Source organism: Pteropus alecto, unplaced genomic scaffold, assembly GCF_000325575.1.
Source record: "Pteropus alecto unplaced genomic scaffold, ASM32557v1 scaffold78, whole genome shotgun sequence".
Lineage (NCBI taxonomy): Eukaryota > Metazoa > Chordata > Mammalia > Chiroptera > Pteropodidae > Pteropus > Pteropus alecto.
Genome location: NW_006443124.1, coordinates 15,764,267 through 15,787,038, shown reverse-complemented (window position 1 = coordinate 15,787,038; position 22,772 = coordinate 15,764,267). Strand labels below are relative to the sequence as shown.

At 34.8% G+C, this 22,772-nt stretch overlaps 1 protein-coding gene and 1 pseudogene across 2 annotated transcripts in view; both read left to right on the top strand.

The window, feature by feature from the left end:
• CNOT6 (CCR4-NOT transcription complex subunit 6) overlaps nt 1–22,772 on the top strand; it is a 44,999-nt gene that overhangs the window by 2,267 nt on the left and 19,960 nt on the right. For both annotated transcript variants that reach the window (XM_006923240.3, XM_006923239.3), the window contains exons 2-3: nt 18,799–18,985; nt 20,363–20,448. In XM_006923240.3, the coding sequence (XP_006923302.1) occupies nt 18,799–18,985; nt 20,363–20,448 (273 nt within the window). The remainder of the gene's footprint in view (nt 1–18,798; nt 18,986–20,362; nt 20,449–22,772) is intronic.
• Nucleotides 14,120–14,238, top strand: LOC112472085 (annotated as a pseudogene).

The window sequence follows — 22,772 nt, the reverse complement described above, 5'->3', positions numbered from 1 at the left end:
AACTAAATTATGTATACCTATGTATTATAGTTTAGTCTCCCCCTCTTTCGTTTTTCATTTCTTTTTTCATTAGGTGAGCTGCACCTATAAAGATACACTTTCCCTCATGTACTAATTGATTATCCAATGTACAATTTAGAGAGGAAAGGCAGAAAAGAATGCTTGTTTCTTTCCTTTTATTTACTGGTTTCCAGGATAAACCATCATCCTTTGAGGATGACCAATTAGGTTTTTTAAAGTATCATTATTAACTAGTATTTTTAAACATTTGGGTTTCTTATGTCAAGAGTTGTAATTATTCTCATTTTGATGCTTAAATTGTCCTGTTGGCTAACGGAAGAGCTGCTTGAAATGATTTCTGAGTTCTTTGACACAATCCTAGTTGTCTTCAGTAATTTCCTTGCTATCTGGTATGGCAAGGTTTTTTGACTTATTTTATATATTTCTTGCTTCAGAACTGGAATATTGTCATTTTTTCCAAGAAACCTGGTTTTTTAGTTGGAAATGGTATTCCAAGACCATAGTACCTGTTGCTAGGGATACTCGTTGTTACTGTGTTGATTATTTTTTCTAGGTCTTTCCACTAGACACAGGTAGTAAATATGACACATCTGTAGTCATACACATTTATGATGAAAAGATATATTTATGAGATAAATAATACACTATTTATATGACATGATATATAATAAAATACCTTTAAAGATATAAATATGTTTGTATATTTGAAGTTAAAATATTTTATGAAAATATACTCATATTTTCTGTTTAGATTCAGAATAACAGGGATTTCAGCTAACCTTTTTTAACATAGCTCTTTAATATGAGAGTCCTAGTATTCAGAGACATGGGATGATGGATTAGAATATTTCGTAATTACTTATTTGCTGTATCCCATATTACACACATAACCATCTCAGAATAACTACTAAAAATACCACCAGTATGAGTACCAAGAGCAGGTAAAACTTTGTATATGATCCCCATTCCCTCTCACCCCACCTCCATTTAATAGTTGTACTCTATATTACTTACTATCAGCTTTTCCATTTAACCTGCATAAAACCCCATTTAGACCTAAGTTTGCTATAGGCTTGATGACAATCTGATTTTCTTTCTCTTACTATTATTTGCTCTTTTTGCTTAGATGCTGAAAGGTTTTTTTTCCTCATAAAATCAGTAATTTTATTAGAATATATCTTGGTGTTGGTTGTTCTATCTTGATATTCTCAGGTATAGTATGTTCTTTCATTGTACAGCTTGAATTTTTTTTCTTTCAATTTCAGGAAAGTTTCCTTGGATTATAATTTTTAGTATTTGTTCAGATCCCTCGCTTTGCTTTTTTTCAGAGAGATTTGCTCTCTTTGCATTTTCATCTCTTGAATAATTTAAATATTTTAATTAAGGCGTAATTTATAGTAAAATAAAAATAAAACACAGTAAAATTCTTACTGTGTACAGTTCTTTTTACAAATACATATAGTTGTGTAACTACCACCACAATTATAATGTGGAACAGTTTCATCATCCCAGAAAACTTCCCCATGCTCCTTTATAGGCAGACCTCCCCCCACCCCACTTCCAGCCCCTGGCAACCACTGATTTTTTTTTTTTTAATACAGTAGAACAAAAAAAGCTTTATTAGAAGGGAAAGTACACTTCCAGAAGTGTAAGCGGGCCTGAGCAAGAGAAGCATGGCTCAAAGGCCTTTTTTTTTTTTTTTTAAATAATTTTTTAAAGCAGTTTTAGGCTCAAGTCAGATTCGATGGGCAGTGCAGTATATGACCCCTCCACTGTCAACATCTCCCACCAGAGTAGTGCATTCGTTGCAATTGATGAACCTGTACTGACATGTCATAATCACCCAAAGTCCATACTTTATGTTAGGGTTCACTCTTGGTGTTGTATGTTCTGCGGGTTTAGACAAATGTATAATGACATGTATCCACCATTACAGTATCCTACAGTTTTCACTGCCCTAAAAATCCTCTGTACTCTGCCAACTTATTCCTCCTTTCCCCTAAACTCCTGGCAACCACTGATCTTTTTACTGTCTCCATAGTTGTGCCTTTTCCAAAATGTCACATAGTTGGAATCATATAGTATGTAGCCTTTTCATGTTGGCTTCTTTCACTTAGTAACGTGCATTTATGTTCCTCCAGTCCTTCTGTGGCTTGATAGTTTTCGTTTGTTTGTTTTTAAGTGCTAAATAATATTCCATTGTCTTGATGGACCCAGTTTATTTAGCCACTCACCTACTGAAGGGCATCTTGGTTTCTTCCAGGTTTTGACAGTTACGAATAAAGCAACTATAAATGTCCATGTGCAGGTTTTTCTGTGGATGTAAGTCTTCACTTCCTTTGGGTAAATGCCAAGGACCGTGGTGGCTGGACCACATGGTAAGGCTATGCTTAGTTTTGTGAGAATCTGCCATACCTCTTCCAAATTTTGCACTTCTCTCAGCAATGAATGAGACTTGCTGTTGCTCCTCATCCTCTCCAGCATTTGGTGGTATCAGCGTTCTGTACCTTGGCCGTTCTGATAGGTGTGTGTAGCAGTATCTTGGTGTTATTTTAATTTTAATTTTCCACATGACATGATTAAGAGTATCTTTCCATGTGCTTATTTACTATCTGCATATCTTTTTTGGTGAGTCTGCTCTGGTCTTTTGCCCATTTTTTAATTGGGTTTTTTGATTTCTTGTTGAATTTTAAGAGTTCTTTATATATTTTGGATAATAGTCCTTCATCAGACATGTCTTTGCAAATGTTTTCTCCCCGTCTGTGGCTTGTCCTTTTATTATCTTAACAGCATCTTTCACAGAGAACAGAAATAATTAATTTTAATAAAGTCCAGCTTATTTTTTTCATGGATTGTGCTTTTGGTGTTTTATTCAAAAAGTCACTGCAAACCCAAATCATGTAGATTTTTCTCCTGTGTTATCTTCTAGGAGTTTTATGGTTTTATGTTTTACATTTAGGTCTGTGATCTACTTTAAGTTTTTTTTTATGAAGAGTGTAAAGTATCTAGACTTTTTGTTTCTTTTTTGCTTGTGGGTGTCGTTATTCCAGCACCATTTGTTGAAAAGACTTTCTCCGTTTTCTTGCTTTTGCTCCTTTGTCAAAGATCAGTTGACATGTGGGTCTATTTCTGGGCTCTGTGTTCCATTGATATTTGTCTAATCTTTCACCAATACACTACCCCGATTACTGAAGCTTTATGGGAAGTCTTGAAGTCACATAGTGTCAGTCCTCCAGCTTTATTCTTTAATTTTATGTTGGCTATTTTGTGTCTTTTGCTTCCTCTTTTAGTTTAGATGGCATTGAATCTATAGATCAAGTTGAGAAGAACTGACATACAATATTGAGTCTTCCTATCCATGAACATAGAATATTTCTCCATTTACTTAGTTCTTTGATTTCTTTCATCAGAGTTTTACAGTTTTCCTCACATAGATCATGTGTATATTTGTTAGACCTCAGTATTTCATTTATGGGGTGCTAATGATATTTTGTTTTTAATGTCAGATTCCAGCTTTTCATCGCTGGTTTATAAGCGATTAATTTTGAATTTTTTTATTGCTTCATTTATTTGTGATTTTTAAAAAATATATTCTAGCTTTCTAAAAGCATTCTTTTGTGGTTATTCATTATGAAATTCTTTGTAGTTTACTGACTTTTTCTGAATCTTATGTTCTTTCAGTGCTTTTATCATTTTCTTAATACCTTTTAGCTTATTTTGAAATTGTTTATAATAGTTTTGGGGGCATGTTTGCGATATGCTTTTGTTGTCTATAGACAGTTATTCTGGTCCTTATACTCTTTTTTTCTTATAATAACTTCTTAAAATATGATAACTTCTATAGAATTTGACCTTATAACTTCTATTCATTTTTTTTAAATTTGAGTTTTCTGAACTTTTAAAAGGTGTGCTCAGGAAAGTTTTTCTAAATTCAGAGCTCCCTCCCCCCCAAAAAAACCCCCAAAATTTAAACAAATAAATAAATAAATAAATAAATAAATAAAATTCAGAGCTCCCTCTTCTGTTTTTGCAGAGTGGGAGACTTTCTGGTTCTGTTCCCTTCTCATTTTTATCTGTACCTTTTTGTTTTGTTTTGTTTTGTTTTGTTTTTTGTTTGTTTGGTTTTTTTGTTTTTCCATCTCTTTTATTCCTGTCCTGTTCAGATTTAATTCCATTTTTGGAGTTTTTGTCCTCAGTGTGGGGTCATGACTGGTCAGTTTATAGAGTTCCTGGGGCCCAGACTTTTTTCAGACTTACTGTGGACACTTGGCACTTGTTAACAGAATTGCTCTAAACTCCCTCCAGTTGCTGTGATGTTCTCTAATTGGAGCTTTTCAGTGGATACTGGTTGGTTTCTCTATTTTCAGTTCCTTTAGATACATTTACATTTATGTAAATGATATATGATTGAGTTTAAATATTGCTGTCATGTGATTTACAGTTGACTCTTGAACAACACAGGGTTGAATTGCACAGGTCCATTTATACACAGATTTTTAAAGATAAATACCTGTACTATTTTTGACCCAAAGTTGGGAGTCTGTGGATGTATAATGCGGACTGTATGCACGGATCTATGCCATTTTGTATAGTGGACTTGAGCATCCACGGATTTTGGTGTCTGCAGAAGTCCTGGAACCAATCCCCCATGGATGCCAAGGGGCAACTTAAGTTTTCTGGGGAGTCAAGAGTTATATGTGATTTTCAACTGTGCTGGGGTTGAGGAAGGGTGTTGACATCCCTGACCCCCAGTTCTTTGTTTCCCATCTATCAATGATCACTATCCTGTGCTGCCTGCTGTTCAGTGTCTGAAATTCAAGTTTTCATGTATTTATTTTATTTTATTTTATTTTTTTTTTTATTTTATTTTATTTTTTATTTTATTTTATTTTATTTTATTTTATTTTATTTTATTTTATTTTATATTTTATTTTATTTTATTTTATTTATTTTATTTATTTTTGGTTGCTTAGGGTGGGAAGTATTTTATTTTATTTTATTTATTTTATTTATTTTTGGTTGCTTAGGGTGGGAAGGTAAATTCAGTCCATGTTACTCTATCTTGCTAAAAGTGTAAGTCTGTCTTAGTTTTTTTAAAGATTGTCTTTGGTAACTCCAATATCTCAATCTCCTGGAGTTTCTGGTCTCTTGTTTCTCTTTTTCTCTGGTTTTCAGTTCTTTGGGATTTTTATTGAATGCTGGAAATTATATATGAAATGGTAGAATAAGTTGATGGTTGGGATGGTGTTCTCTTCCTTAAGTTTGAATTTGCTTTTGTGTTTGCCAGGCAGTTGCAGTAGGAGTGGGTGACTTTGATCTCATCAAGGATTCATCTCTCTTGAACCTGGTGTTCAGCAGTTGAGAGGGTTGGCTTACTGCAGGATCACCTCTAGTCTGTTTGTAGATCCCAAGTGGAATCTTGGTGGTTTAACTAGGTTGTCTTGGTGGCCCCTGTATTCCCATTGTGTCTTCCCAGCTGTGTGGACGAAGGCTTAAAGTCATGTTCAACACCTCAGCCTCTCAGTTCCAGTTTTCACCTCATCTGCTACCTTTCTGCTCATGATTCTGCGTTTTCTTCCAGAGATGGTGTGGTGGTATGTGTCCTGCTTATTACTCCCTCTTTGCTTCCCTTCTTTCCAAGTTCTTTATGTCTCATGTCTTTCCTGTTTTTGTAGTTCTCCAGTGCTTTCATTTCACACTCATTTTGTGGGGTTCCCCCCTACTTTTATCTAGTTTTTTTTCCTCCAGTGGGAGGAACAAATTACTCTATTGTTACAGGAACCTGAAGTCCATATGTGTACAAATTTAAAAATTCTGCTTAAAGAATCTGCAGATAACAAATCTCATGTTCCTCTTGTTCTTGTTTCCCATTGTGTGGGGACAGCACTATGGTTGCCTGCTTTTGAGGTGCATCTGTAGCCCAGATAACTGCTTGTTCCAGGCCCTTCGAGTAGAAGTGGAGGGCAGAGAGAAATGCACCAACCAGAGCTACACTCAAACTTTCCAAGCAATAGGGGCGTGGCTCTGGACTCCCTGGAAGTCATTAAATGGTCTATGGGTTAGGTACCTTGGCTATAGCCTTTTCTATTTTGTGACATTTTCCAGCATTTTGAAGGCATGAGTTTAGTGTGAAAGTAAACTCTATTCAGACTATTTTTCCAAGGAGAGTGATGGACCATATCTCTCAAATTCTGGATCAAATTCTGTGTGTGTGTGTGTGTGTGTGTGTGTGTGTCATTAAATGGTCTATGGGTTAGGTACCTTGGCTATAGCCTTTTCTATTTTGTGACATTTTCCAGCATTTTGAAGGCATGAGTTTAGTGTGAAAGTAAACTCTATTCAGACTATTTTTCCAAGGAGAGTGATGGACCATATCTCTCAAATTCTGGATCAAATTCTGTGTGTGTGTGTGTGTGTGTGTGTGTGTGTGTGTGTGTGTGTGTGTGTGTGTTTAAGACTGTGATATTTAACTCGTTGATAATCATAATTGTAACTCCAGAGTCAAGTGATTTTAATTATGTCATCAACTTGTGCAGCTGCACACCCTCTGGATGACCCTGTGCCTGTTTTGTGGGAGTTCAGAGTTGGGAACAGGTGAAAAGGAGAGGCAGGAAGCCCAGGTGGAGGCAGCAGATACTGAATGGTCCTTCTGAGGCCATTACTTACTCATTGGAAAGCATTTAAATCTCATTCATTTATTTATTTTGAAACTTGTGATGTAGTAGATGATTAGATATAAGATTTTGGGAATCTAACAGACTGTAAGAGGATACTGTAAAAACCATGATAAATACAGGGCAGAAAGTTTGAATGAACTGTTTTAAGACTATCTTAACCAGCTTGGTAGGATCAGGGAGTACATCCTAGAATAGCTAACTACCTAGTTAATATTATTAGCCAGGGGAAAATGGAGTTAAGGACATTTAAGAAAGAGGGGCATGTGAAAATATAAAAAAGTAGACAGCGGAAGCCTCTCTTTCATCCCCCCTTTACAGCTCCCAGCATGTCCGCGCACATACCATTCATTTACACACAGCTTCTTTGGCATCCCTCTGGAGCCCTACATGTATACAAATAAAATATAGAGTCTTACTCCACACCTTATTTTTAATTCAAAAGATGTGCTTTTTTTTTAAATGAACTTTGTATTTTAGAGAGATTTCTAAATCAGTATATTGTTAGCTCTCCTGTACTTTTTATTTAAACTCTAAAATATTTCTGTCACACCTTTACTGTAATTAAGTGGTACTGTATTGATGGTCAGTCTAAAACAGTACTGCAGTGAAGAACCTTATACGTTATTTTGCATCTCTGATAATATATCTGTAGATCAAAGAGTATACACATTTGTAATTTTGACAGGTGATACTTGGCTGGTTTTTCTTTTAAATAATGAAATTCACAGTCAACTTGTCTAGTCTTGACATTTTTATCATGATCATGTTATTTTATAAACTAGGATGATTTATTTGTCTTTACATTTGTTCTTTATGTGCCCTTAAGTTTAATATACTTATTAGATTTATTTCTAGGTCTTCTATTTTCCTTTCACCTGGTTATTATATATATGCAAAATATTGTTTTCTGTATGTTAATTTTGTTCTGTTACACTACAAACTTATTTTTTATATAACAATTTTGAGCTACAATTTACATGCCATACAGTTCACTCATTAAAGGTTACAGTTCAGAGGTCTTACTTTGTTCATGGAATTGTGCAGCCATCAACACAGTTGCTTGAAAACATCTTCATCCCTCAGAAGAAGCCCTATATTATCAGCGGTCACCCCCCTATCCCTCCCAACCCCCAGCTCTAGGTAACCAGTAATTTACTTTCTACATAGATAGATTTGCCTGTTCTGAACATTTCGTATACATGGAATCACAATATGTGGTCTTTGTGACTGCCCTCTTTCGCTTAGCATAATCTTTTCAAGGTTCATCTATGTTGTAGCCTGTGTCAGTGCTTCCTTCTTTTTAATGGCTGAATAATCCTTTATGTGGATATCACATTTGGTAAATAACAAAAATTCAGCCGAGTAAATTTAAAGATCAAACTGACTTTATTGTATGATTCAGGAATTGGGCAGCATCCCATCTAGCAAATAGAAAGGAGCTCCACCAAGCTGTAGACAGGGAAAGTTTTTTACAGGTGAATAGGGGGTTGGAAAAAGGAAACTGTTAGCAAAGAATGCACTGTTTCAGGCAAGGTCATGGCAAGGGGAATGGAAAGAGTCTGTGGGGTGGATGACCTCACTATTTCTGGCAAGGTAATTCCATGTTGACCTGTTAAAGATTACATTCCTGGGATGCTAAACTAGGTTAAGTGTTGAATCTTGGTTTGCTGACAGGCCTAGCACAAGTGACTTCATTTTGGGGCCTGTTGTATCTTTTTAAACACATTTTATTTGTTCATTAAGTGGTTGATTGACTTTTGGTTTGTGTTATGGAAAAACACTCCTGTGTGTCCCCTCTACTCTCAGTACTCTCCTGTAACACTACTTCACTTGTGACACCAACTGGGTGTCCTGTGATTTGAACACCACCTACCTGGAGATAGTGTTAGGTCTCAAAAGTTAAGGGTTCAGTGCCACAAGAGTGCTCCTGCCCAACTTCAAAAACCAGTCATAAGTCCAGGTTATTATCTGTGTACCTGACTGGCTATAAGTTGGAGGTTCCCACGTCCCCCTCCTTGGTTTCGATTAATTTGCTAGATCAGTTCACAGAACTCAGGGAAAAAATTTACTTACTAGATTAGCAGTTAATTATAAAAACTTAGGAAAAGCCAAATGGAAGAGTTGCATAAGGCAAGATGTGGGGAAAGGACGAGAAGCTTCTCTGCTCTTTGCAGACCTCCCCACCCACTCTTCACTTCCATGTGTTCATCAGATTAGAAGCTTTGAGAACCCCATAATTTAGGAATTCTTAGGGAGCCTTCATTAGACATGATTGATTGATCAAATTGTGGTGATTGATTTAACCTCCAGCTCTTCTTCCCTCCTTAGAGGTTGGGGGTCGAGGAACTGAAAATTCCAACCCTCCAATCTTGATTGATTTCCCTGGCAACCAGCCCCCATTCTGGCAGCTTTCCAAAAGTCACTTCATTAATGTAAACTCTGGTATTGAAAGGGGCACCCTATGAGTAACAAAAGATACCTGTATTCCTTTCGTCGCTTCAGAAATTCTAAGGTTTTAGGAGCTCTACTGGGAACTGATGAAGACCAAATCTGCATTCCTTGTTATAAATCACAGGTTGTTTCCACTTTTTGGCTTTAAAAAATAATGCTGCTGTGAACATTTGTGTACAAGTTTTGGTGTGGAATTTTCATTTCTCTCAGGTATATACTTAGGAGTGGAATTACTGGGTCATATGGTAAATGCTTAACCTCCTGACTAACTGCCAGATTGTTCTCCAAAGTTTCTGCATCATTTTACATTCTAACTAGCAGTGTGTAGGAGTTCTAGTTTCTCCACTTCTTGGCAACAGTTATTATCTTTTTGATTTAGCCATCTTAATGGGTGTGAAGAAGTATTTCATTGTGATTTTGATTTGCATTTCCTTAATGGTTCATGAAATTAAGTACCTTTGTATTGGCCATCTGTATATCTTCCTTGGGGATGATATAAACTTTTGACAGTGAAAAAGTAATGTAATGAGTTGATGGCAGGAAGTGTACAATGATGATCTCTTTCTCTTTTATTGTAGAGAGTCAAGTTTAAAAGTGAAACTTGATGTTAAAACTATGAAGACTAACCCTTCATGTTTTTTAGAATCTCTTATCCTTAGAAGAGTTTTAGAAAGTCTGTTATGGCAGAAATGGAAAAGTTTGAAGTTCTATAGTTCCATCATTTTTTTCATTTTTTCTGTTAAAGAAGCATGTATAGTTCAATCTATTTTGATTCCTATTCATTTTTTATATGCATATGAATGTGATGTAATGGTAGATATACTGGGTGATAGAATTTTGGTATTTTTAAATGGTCCTGAATTACTTAATAAGTAAGTTCATTTAAAAATAAATTTAAGTTTTTATAGAAAAGTATAAGGTTTAGATATTAGTGACTCAGCTTTGCAATAAACATTACCTTTTCCTAAGTCCAAAAAGTTACTAAATGGTGAAGCTACTTGGTGGTGGAACACAGACTTCTACATTACACTGCAGTGGCCGTTCTATTTTGAACATATTTCACCTTTCTCCTTCTGTCCTTTCCTAATGTTTGGCCTTAGCCTTCTAGTCTCTAGGTCTAGACTAAATTTTACCTTCAGATCTAATCTCTTAAATTAGAGGTTTAATTTGAACAAGTTGTGTCCTTCCATTGCTATTAGAATGCGAATTCCCTTCCCACCAAAGTTCAGTGGTGTGTACCTTTGCAGTCATGTTTTCCTTTATGGGTTGAAACTTACATTTAAGTTGCATGCTTTGGTGCATTAAGTACGTTTCCTTCTCCATCAACTTTACTATTTTTAAGTTAAACATGGTTGTACTTAATCTGCCAAATGTTCTCTTTAGTGCCCTTCATGTAATTTAGTCTGGTCTTGTTTTCTTCCTCTTAATCCAGTTTGCAGTGCAGGTCTTATAGCATAGACTTCCTTTTGTGAGATTGCAGTTCACTTGCTAACAGGAGCCCAAAACCCTAGTCTGACTTCATCGGGAGTTGTGAGTGGAGAAAATTCAAATTACTTTTTCTGTTTACAGTTGATTTTTGCTACTTACAGTTGTTCTGTTTTGTATGGTCACCTTGGACACGACATTAGCAAATACCGAATTATTACTCCCACAGAAGGTACCAACAAGATTAGGTTCTAATGAACCTAACAATATTTTTGTTCCCGTGATCAACATTTTTATCAACTAATCAGTAGTACATTAGCTTGTTTTATGTGTGTTTCTGTTAAAGACACCCTATTTAATGTATGTCATTGGCTAACATTGAACTCATGGCTAACAGCACTGTGTAACTCATGTCTGAAGGAAGCTTATTTATAGCATGGATTTTCTCTATGAGGCACGTCACAGCCTTGCACTTAGCACTGAGCTTGGGGGCCATTTTACACATTGAAATCACTCACAGAACACAACTGTGGCACTAAATAGTGAAAGAGACACTTGTTTACCTTGTCAGAGCTGCAACAAGCAGACAGTGTCTCCTTGTTGGACCCCAGCTTGGAATTGCTTTGGCCAAGTACAGTTTTTTGCTACTCCGTGTGTGTGTGTGAATGACTGAAGGTGCTGCAAGAATTGGTTTGGGGTTACAGATGAATTTGAGGGAGTAGGTGAATTCATGGATACAGAATCCAGGAATAATGAAAATCAACTGTAATTCCTGTTTCTTCTAAAATGTCAGAAATTTAGAGGTTCAGTCAAGATTCCTTCTTCCTTGTTTTTTCTAAATCTGCAAGTGCAGAGCTAATGATATTGATTTCTTTGTAGGCACACTAATTACACCCAGTCCCTTTAGTGTAACACTCAACTTCAGGGAATACTAATTAGATTCTTTCTGTCTCCTGATATTTAGCAATGAAGGATTCTGTGCACTTTAGAATGAAGTTACTTATCAAAACAGGGCTCTTAATCTAGGTCAGGATAATCCCAGGTTTTCTCTAAACTTAAAATTGCATATAAATTTTGGAGTGTTTTATGAATATATATAACTTTATGGAGAGGTAAATAAAATAAATATCATCAGAATCTCAAAAGACGACTCCCTTTTGTTCACTGACTTTCCAGAAAATTGAGAACCTTGGGTTTTTGGATTGCATAGTTCTACCAATAGAGATTTGTATTTATCCACAGTATGTTACTTCTGTAACTTGATCTTTTAGCTTTTTTGCACAAATGGAGTATCGTTTTGAAATTTGCTTTTTCCCAACTTCCTTTATTGTAAACATTCTTCCATATCAGTAAATATAACTATTGCATGCTCTTTAATGGTGGCATTGTCTGAATGAACCATGATTTAAGTATGCGTTATTAATGATCGTTCATGTTATTTCTAATTTTTTCCTGCTACCAACAGTATATATCTTTGCATACTTGAACAGTATTTTCATAGGGTAAATCACTAATTGTGGAATTGTGATGAGGCAAAGGATATTTAAATTTAAGATTTTATAACTGTTACAGGATTGGTTTCAAAATATAGTCGTATCTTTCCCATAATGAATCAGCGTGTGTTTCCCCCTTATCCTTGTCATTACTGGTTATTAATCTTACTTTACTTTTCACTTAGGTGGAAATGAATATTTTATTGTTTAAATTTGCATTTCTTTCATTACTGAAATGAACTTTTTTTTTTATGACTGGTCCTTTGTTTTTTCTTGAGTGATTTACCTGTTCTTATCTGTCATTCATTTTCCTGTTGTTGATTGTTTTACTTTTTTTTTTCCTTCATTACAGAGCTCACATAAAAAATACTGAGGGTAGGGACTTTGTTTTATTTCTCATTTTGTCCCTACACCAGCATACTGGTCCCTGAAAGTTGACTAAATTAACAGATGTTATCTCTGGCTGCCATGCATGTTAGCATCTCTATTATATTTTATAGAGGTTTTAAATTTTAATGAATTAAACTTGACAGTATTTTCAGTTTTGGATTCTAAGATAGATTTATGTTTAGAAATTTATTACAGAATTTTTCTTTTCAGTGTATGGTACAGATCTGATTTCTCCCCTTCCTCTGACCCTCGTATGATTGATTTATTTATACATTACTTGATTCTTTTTCCTTCTCCACAGACTTTGTTTTCCTTTCTGGCTACCCTCTTTTTGAGAATTTTATGTCCTTTCTATTAAATTGAAGTATAAAAATGCATTTCTCAAGCCCTTTCAGTTCTTCTTAAGCAGTATCTTGAGTGTAGAGGGCTGGAACACATGCAAAACATGATAGACACTTGCTAAATAGTTTGTTACATTTTAAGTGTTTTAGTCATATTGAATATTAGCTATTTTTCATTTTTATGAACTGATAATTAAGTAAATAAAATTTGTTTTACAAATAGTCTATGCTGCAGATTCTACTGTAAGTGTTACACAGTAAGGAAAGGCACCTTAGATCAAGATAGATTTTATTACACAGCTCTGTTGATGTATAGTTGACATGTAATAATCAGCATATACATAAAGTAAATAATGTGATATATTTTGACCTGTGTGTACATCTTTGAAACCGTCACCACATTCAAGAGTGAACATACCCATCATTCGTCAAATTTGTAATCCCTTCTTCCCTGCCTCCCTCATTTCTCCATGCCCTCCCGCATTCTCAGGCAACCAATGTTCTTTCTATAGCTATAGATTAGTTTACATTTTATAAACTTTTTAAATAAATGAAGTCATACAGTATGTACTCTTTATTTTTGTCTACTACTTTGAGATTCATCTGTGTTGTTAGTTTTCAGTAGTTCATTCTTTTTATTACTGAATATTAGCCCACTGTTTCGATATGCCAGTATTTGTTTTTCCATTCACTTGATGAATATATTTGAATAGTTTCCAGTATTTGGGTATTACAAATAAAGCTGATATGAACATTTATGTACAAGTCTTTGCGTAGGCATAGTTTTTATTTCTTTTGGGCAAACACCTAAGAATGGAATTGGTCATATGATAGGTATACAATTAACTTTTTAAAAAACTGACAAACTATTTTGCAAAGAGGTTGTCTCATTTTACATGCCTACTAGGTATTTTTATTCCATACCCTTACCAACACTTGGCAGGATAAACTTTTTAATTTTAGCCTTTTTTCTGCTCTATAGTTTTACCTCATTGTGGTTTTAATTTGCATTTCCCTAATGACTGCTGGTGCTGATCATCTTTTTATGTTGATTATTTGCCATCTGTGTCTGTTCAAATCTTTTGCCCATTTCGAAAATTGGGTTGTTTTCTTATTGAGTTTTGAGAGAGCTTTGTATAACAAGTCTTGAAATCAGGTAGTGTTAGTCATTCTGTTTTTTGTTTTTGTTTTTGTTTTTCCAAAGTTGTCTTGGCTTTTCTAAGTCTTTTTTCAATTTCCATATGAATTTTAGAGTCATCTTTCCAGTTTCAAACTTGCTAACATTTTGATTGGGATTGTGTTGACTCTAAACCAATTTGAGGTCTATGACCATGCCACCCTGAACAAGCCCGATCCTGTCTGATCTTGGAAGCTAAGCAGGGTTGGGCCTGGTTAGTACTTGGATGGGAGACCACCTAAGAAGACCAGGTGCTGTAGGCGTAAAAAATAAAAGAAAATAAGGGATCGTAAGCTGACAAGGTCCTTGCAACCTGTGAGGTCAACCAAGGGTTGCCTCACTTATAAATAAACAAACAAACCAATTTGAGGACATCTAACATCTTAATAATATTGAATCTTCTGATCTGTGGAGACAGATCTCTTCCCTTATTTAGGTCTTCTTTTATTTCTCTCAGCATCGTTGTGTAGTTTTTAACACAAGTCTACACATTTTTTGGGGTCAAATTCACCCCTAAGTATTGCATAATTTTGATTGTATTGTAAATATTGCCATATTTAAATTTTAATTTCTGGTAGTATATAGAAATACAATAGATATTTTATATTTCAATTTATCCCTATGGCTTTGCTATAAACTCACTTATTAGCATTTTTATAGATTTCATAGGATTTTTACATGGATGATTGTGCCATTTGCAAATACAGATAGCTTTATTTCTGCCTTTCCAATTTTTAATTTTTCTTACCTGACTGCACTGGCTAGAACTTACAGTATAATGTCGAATGGGGTTGATGAGAATGCAAATTTTTGCTTTGTTTCTCATGTTAGGGGTTAAACAGTCATTCCTTTACCATTAAGCTTTTTGTAGATACCCTTTTACAAAATTGAGGAAAATTCTCCTATTTTTAGCTTACTGAGAAGTGTTTTTAAATCAGGAATGGGTATTGATTTTGTCAAATGCTTTTTCTGTGTTTATTCAGATGATTTTCTAAGAAATTTTTTGAATAAATTTTTTTAATTGTTCAGCAGACTGAATTTCTTGGCACAAATCTTATCCCCTTATTATGTTGTTGGATTTGATTTATTAAGATTTTGTTAAATTTTGCATTTGTGTTCATGAGAGATGTTTAGTGGTAGTTTTCTTGTATTTTGCCTGGTTTTGGTAACAAGGTGATGTTGGCCTCATAGAAGGAGTTGGAAAGTATCTTCTTGTCTTCGGTTTTCTGGATGAATTTTTGTAGAACTGATACTAGTTCTTCCTTAAATGTTTGGTAGTTTTCAATAGTGAACCAATCTGGTTCTAGAATTTTCTTTGTGGGAAGGTTTTTATCAAATACATTCATAATGTTGTGCAACCATCGCTACCATCCATCTCCATAGCACTTTTCATCTTGTAACTTGCCTTCATTTTTTGAAAGCCATTTTTGCTGGGTTGCTAAGTTGACAGGATTTTGTTTTTCTTTCAGTATATTAAAGATTTTGCTCCACTGTCTTTTCTCTTACAGTGTTTACAACTAGAAATCTGCATTTTACCTTTGTTTCTCCGTGTGGAATGTAATTATTTTCCCCTGACAGCTTTTAAGATTTACTCTTTATTTTTTTTTAGGCTATTTGATTAAGATGTGTTTTCGTGGAGTTTTCTTTTTTGTTTTTCATGGAGTTTTCATGTGATTGGGGTTCATTTGAGCTTTCTGTGTCTGTGGCTTTGTAGTTTTCATCAAGCGTGGAAATTTTTCCACCTTTCTCTCTTTTCTTGGTAACAGCTTGAGATATAATTTACTCAGTTCGCCCCGTAAAAGGTACTTTCAGTGGTTTTTGCATATTCATAGAGTTATATACACATTAGCAATCATCTTCCATTTTCTCTCAACCACCCAGCCCTTGGTAACCATTAATCTTCTTTCTGTCTCAGGGGATTTTTGACCCTTCCGGACATTTCATATAAATGGAGTCATGTAATATGTGGTCACCAGCTTCTTTCAGTGTTTATCCATGTTGTAGCATGTGTCAGTACTAGAATAATACTCTATCGTATGAATAGGCCACATTTTATTTATTCATCAGTCAATGAACGTTTGGGTCGTTTCCACTTCCTGACTCAGAATAATTCTGCTATGAACATTTGTGTGTAAGTTTCTGTGTAGAAATACATTTTCCTTTCTTTTGGTTATATACATACCTAGGAGTGAATTGTTGGCTTATGTGGTAACTATATTGAACCTTTTTAGGAACTGCTACACTATTTTCTAAAGTGGCTGAGTCACTTTACATTTTCACCAGCAGCATGTGAGGGTTCCAGTTTCCCACTCCTTGTCAGTACTTGTTATCGTCTGTCTTTCAGATTATAGTTCTCGTGGGTGTGAAGCAGTATCTCATTGTGGCTTTAATTTTCATTTCCCTGGTGGCTGATGATATAGAGCATCTTTTCATGTGCTTTTGGCTATTTCGTGCATCTTCTTCGGAGAAGTGTCTATTGGATCTTTGCCCATTTTTAAATTGGATTGTCTTTTTCCTACTCAGTTGTGTTCTTTGTATATTCTGGATACAAATAGCTTTTCAGATTTATGATTTTCAGATGTTTTCTCCCTTTTCTGAAGTTGCCTTTTCACTTTATTACCAGTGTCCCTTGAAGCACAAAAGGTTTTGATTTCAACGAAGTACAATTTATCTAATACTTATTTTGTTGCTTGTGCTATTAGTGTCATATCTAACAAACCATTGCCTAATCCTAGGTCATGGAGATTTAAGTCTATGTTTTATTCCAAGAGTTTTTGAGTTAAATTTTGTATATGGTGTGAGATAAGGGTCCAGCTTCATTCTTTTGCATGTGGATATCCACTTATCTCTTGCCTTTATTTCTTAAGATAATTTTTTCTGTCCCCAGCCCATCCCTGTTTTGGGGATTCTAGTAACATATATATGAGGTTCTTTAAAGTTGTTCAGGAGTTCACTGATGTAATTTTTTTCAGTATGTTTTCTCTCTTTGTTTCATCTTGGATAGTTTAGACTTAGCGTTCAATTTTAGAAGTTCAGTTTGAGTGTCTATGCTATCTTGTATCTCTACTTAACACATTTAGTCTTCTAACTTCTGATGATATGGAATATAGTTACAGTAACTTTTAATGTCTACTAATTTTATAATTATTATTTCTTCTGGACTAATTTGGATTGATTGATTTTTCTCTTCATTTTGGATGTTATTTTCCTGTTTCTTTGCTTGCCTGTTAATTTTTTCTTGGATGCCAGATGTTTTGAATTTTACCTTTGTGGGGTGATGCATATTTTTGTATTTCTGTAACTAGTTTTGAGCTTCATTTTGGGATACAGTTACTTGGAAACTGTATCTTTTGAGACTTGCTCTTAAACTTTCTTAGGGGAGCCGAGGGCAACCTTCAGTCTGTGGCTGATTTTGCACTGCCTAATGCCTTGCGAGTTACGAGTTTACCTCTTGCAGTTGGGAATACCAGCTAGCCTCAGTTGTGTGTGAACCTGGGGGTCGTTGCCTCACCTCCTTTTGGGTGTTTTTTTCCTTCTGTCTCAGGTAGTTTCTCACATGCATATGTTGATTAATACTCAGCTGAAAACTGAAGGGGCACTTTCTTTAGATCTCCAGCCCTCTCTGTTCATCTCTCTCCTCTCTGGTACTTTGCCTTTGTAAACTCTAGTCATCTTGGCTTTCCTGGACCTTCACTCTGCCTCCTGATACCACGATGTTATCCCTGGCACCCTCTCTACTGTGCTACTGTTTAGGAAGTAAGCTGAGACCGTTGTGGGGCCCACATTTGTTTCCCATTCTTCAGGGATCACTCTCTTGCATTGGTCAATGTCTTATCACTAAAATTTGTTGATTAATGTATATTATCTGGTTTTGTAGTTGTTCAGGTGGAATGGTAAATTTGGTCCCTGTTACTCCATCTTGATTAAAAGTAGAAGTCTCAGGATTGCTTTTCAGCCAATAGAAAATCAGTTCTCAAAGACTGGTATATTTCCATTACATCTGTTTGTTTCATTTTCTCTGACTAGATCCTGAATCATTAAAGAGATTATGGGGGAAGTTCTTATATGCATTGTAGAAATTACTGCATCTTACCATGAAGTGTCAAAGTGCAGATTTAATATTGCATTGAAGAAATTATTCTCTTCTTAGTAATTGAATCCTGTGTCTACTACTGTTCGATTATGTAGTTATGACTTAACAGAAATGTTTCTGGGCAAGTATTTTTACTTTTACTTATGTGGTACAGCTTTTGTTTAATTACGTGCTTTCTGACACAGCCGTCACTGGAGTAATCTGATTGCCAAGCTTTGCGAATGTGAAGATGCCTCATTTGCCTCTTGTTTCGGGCATAATTCTCATCTTCTGGTATTAGATTTGATTTTTTTTTCTTTGCTTTTGCTTTTTTTTTTTTTTTTTTTTTTTTTTTTTTTTTTTTTTTTTTTTTGGCTTAAGTTCAAATCAACCACGTAGAAATAGTAGATTTATCATTACTACAAATTATTCATACTTTTTCTTTTATGTTATAGCCAAGGCCACATTAAAGGATAAAGTCTTAACTCTTGTGCTCTTAAAAATAATAATATAATCTAAATATTTATGTATTGCCTTAAGTGGTTTTTTTTTAGCCTGCTAAATGTAGAGTTTATAATGTCATAATAGCATTGAATTGTCCTAGAATAGGTAAAGTTTTTCCTGTTAACCCCTCTCTCACAATTTTTTGTACGGTAAATTATTACTCATTAAAACATCTAAATGTTTTTTAATCCAGAATCAGTTTGTAAAGAACATTATAATCCTTGCCCCGTTTTTTCTTCTCTTACAGGAAGAGTAAGAAGCTTAAGCTCATCTTTGTGGTCACTAACTCACCTGACAGCTTTGCATCTGAGTGACAATTTCTTGTCCCGCATTCCTTCAGACATTGCCAAGCTTCACAATCTGGTGTATCTGGACCTGTCCTCAAACAAGATCCGGAGTTTACCGGCAGAACTCGGAAACATGGTATCACTCAGGTGTGCAGATTCAGCTTAGTAGATAACCATATACCCCCTAATTAGAACAAGATAGAGTGTTGTTCATTTTCTTAGGAAAGACCACTATCAATTTGACAGTTTTTGACCAAAAGTAAACATAAGTATATATGTATATTTATATAAAGTTTCCTTGGAAAATTGAATGTCAACTAATAAATAATAAGTCAAGTAGATTCATTGCCTAAAATTTGTTTTATTGCTATGTTTTGTGTAATATACTTTATTACTGAACCAAAATTTTGGACGAAGTGGGAGTGAACAGATAGAAGACACTCATGTCATCCCACATATACACTCACCTATGACAGATGGTTATGGTATTGTCCCCACTTAATTCTGGGCACCATACCATCCTTAACAGAGGGTCCAGGAAACCACTCCCAGTCAGTGAAATGTTTTTGGCCCTTCCAGGACTTATATGCATGATAGTAATAAAGGCTGGACTTGAAAGAAGCTAGAGTTAGTCATTGAGTTGGGGACTGTGTATAGAGTGTAGGGGGTGGGTAGGCTGTGGAGTCACACAGAGTCAGATCGGAATCCTGACTTTGCCATTTACAAGTTGTGTGATTTGTGATAAGCTTCTTGTCCATTTTATAGTCTAGACAACCTCGGATTTACTCAGTAGTAACAAAGGTTCATTTAAATTCTAAGAACCAAGGATTATAGAAATAGTTATCATTCATGTGTAAAAAAGTATAAATATTTTTCCTATTAAAGAGTCCTTTGATATTTATATTATGGTTATCTGTAAAAAAACAAATCACTAAAATAATCAATGGTAGATAATATAGCTGCCGTTCTTTCTAAAGTGAAACTTTAGTAAATTTAGAGAAATGTTAATCATAAAGTTAATTGTGCAGCCAGCTATCAGAAGTTCTTTTGAGTTGGTACTACATCATTTTCATTCTTTTGACAATTCACGCTAGTCTGTTTTATCACTTCCCTCAACATGTGTAATAGATGCTACGTATGATAGACTAGTGCTGCTCTCAGGGTGGTCTGTGGGCTGCCAGTTTGCAAACTGTGTCACCAGCCCGAAGTGAGATATACAACATGTGAGGGAGATTTTGTATCTGTTGAGTCTAATACTCTTGAATAATTGGGGCTTGAATTTGTTGGTCTTTTTATATCTCATTTTGTTTTTCTGGTAATTCATTGTTTTCCTGTATTTTATAAATGTATTGGTCTGTGGAAGTTTGGATTTTTGGTTGTATTTTGTTTTTTAACACATATGATTTGAAAAGCACTATTTTGTCATTCTTAGGAGCTTATATTCCTTGAAATTAATATTGTTGATATTAGCTGTTAAAGGTTAATAATATATCTTCTGACTTCCTGGACTTTTTATATCAACAGGGAACTCCATTTAAATTATAACCTGTTACGAGTTCTACCTTTCGAGCTGGGAAAACTGTTTCAGTTGCAGACTTTAGGCCTGAAAGGTATGACTTCCCATATTTGTGCTTTTTTGATTTATATGTATGTTTTTGAGTCTAAAGAAGCCGTAAGAGGGAATCATTTTGCCAGGGGATTTACAGGCTCACTCTTCCCCAAATTTCATCAATTTCTTAGGTACATCAAGGGGGTTTCTCTCTTGTTCACCCGTAAACTGTCTACCAGTGTTTGTATTCTTTTTTACTCTTAGCCTAGCCTTGCATTTCTAGCCTTTGTTTCAATCACCTCTATTCCTGAGGTTGTACTTTATTTAATGTCATCATACTGTGAACAGCTATTTTTCCTCCTATGTTCAAATCTCAAAAAAAAAATGGAAACTCACATAGTGCAAAAAAACAGTAAATAGAAGGTTTGGACCTATTAATGAAGTTAAGTATTTGAGCATTTTTTAAAAATTTGATTTATGAGAACTTCCTTAGTATATTAGAATTGGAGGGGCATAATTAATCCAGTAAGAACTATTGGGAAATGTTTTTTTTTAAACCAGCAAGATTGGTAGTCACATTTTAATAATATGTCAATACTTACATTTTATCACATTAAATGAGTCTTCACCAATCTTGTAGCTTTCTTTATAATTGATTCCTAAGAAAAGCCATATAATAATGTATTCACGAATTGCACTCTTATTTCTTAGAAATACAGTTATGAGGTTTTACTCCTATAAATTCATTTCATATTATATAAGTAATAACAATCACAAAAACAAATTAAGTCGAAAAATACAAATAATACATTTACAAATGTATGTAATACCATATTGAACAAACATTACCTTTATAAATGGTTCTTTGGAAAGCTTTTATTCTGTGTGAGACTGGACTTGCTGAGGTTTCTTAAGGTAGAGATCAGGGAAATGTGAGCTGCAGATAGCTTCTTCTGTTATATTTCCCTTTGGTAGCCTAGCTTTTTTATTTTGTTTTTATATTTGATAAAAGTATAAAATGTAGCAAAGTATATCTATATACTGACCACCGGAATTAACAATATTTTGTCACTTTTGTATCTTTTTTAAATACAAAAGAAATGGAACATTATAGAATTAAGACCCTTCTTGTTCTTCTTCTAGTCCCTTTCTCATCCCAGAGGCAACTACTGTTGTGTCCTGTTGGGTCAAGGTTTTACAATCATACAGGATATATTTTATTTAAAAACCTTAGTCTGTTCATTTCTTTAAGGATTTACAAACGTTATTTGAAGTTAGGGTCATCGGTCATAGATTTTCAAACTGATTTAATGTGCCTCTGAAAGTAAATGTTTGGGTCGGGTAGGACAGTTTTTATGGCACCTTCATTTTTGGTGATCCTTTGCTCTTTCAATTTCAGAAAGATCCTTTACTATTTGACATCTAGGCTTTTACGTTTCTTCCTTGGAAGTATAGTTTCACAGAGATATTTGTTTATCTCAGATATCCTGTTGGACATTGCTACCCATCTGTCTGTAACAGCTGTCTTTTTGCCAATTTCACCTTTTTTGAACAAATCCTATGTTCTATTGAGCTTTGCACACTTTAATGTGCCAGCTACTTCTTAAAGCAAGCACTTACATCATCCTTGCTCTCTGAAAACTTCTATCATTGATTTCTCATGGCACCTATTATTTGGAAGAGAGAAAATATCACTTAGTTCAAAAATCATTCCTTTTTGTTACAGCATCCATTCATACAAAGCCAGAATATTTCTGCATCATGAATCAGTTCATATCATTTTCCTTAAAGTTGATTACATAGAGCTAGCACGCTTCACTGTTTTTTCACATTTTCCATGTTCTTGAAAATTGTTCTACAATGAAAGGTTAGGACTATTACCTTAGATGCACATTCACTTGTTTTATTTTTTATTTTGTGATACTTAGACATTCACATGAACCTGTAAGAAATAATGCAAAACAGTTCACGTGCCCTTTACCCAATTTCCATGGATGGTGGCATCTCTCAAAACTGTAGCACAGAGTCACTACTGGATCTTGACATGGAGAAGTCAAGATACAGAACAGTCTCATCACCGGAGGAACCCTCATGGTGCCCTCTTAGACCCACACCCACTTGCTTCTTGCCCCAGCGTACTCCCTTAACTTCTGACAACTACCCATATGTTCTCCATTTCTATAATTTTGTTATTTCAAGAATATTATAGTAATAGAATCATGCTGTATGTAATTTTTCAAAATCGATTTTTTAACTTCGGTTAATTCTTTATAGATTCACCCAAGTTGTTGTGTGTTTGCGCCTGTTTACTGATTAGTAGTGTTCCACGGTATGAATTTGTCATCAGTTGTTAAACAGTTCGCCTGTCGAAGGACATCTGGGTGG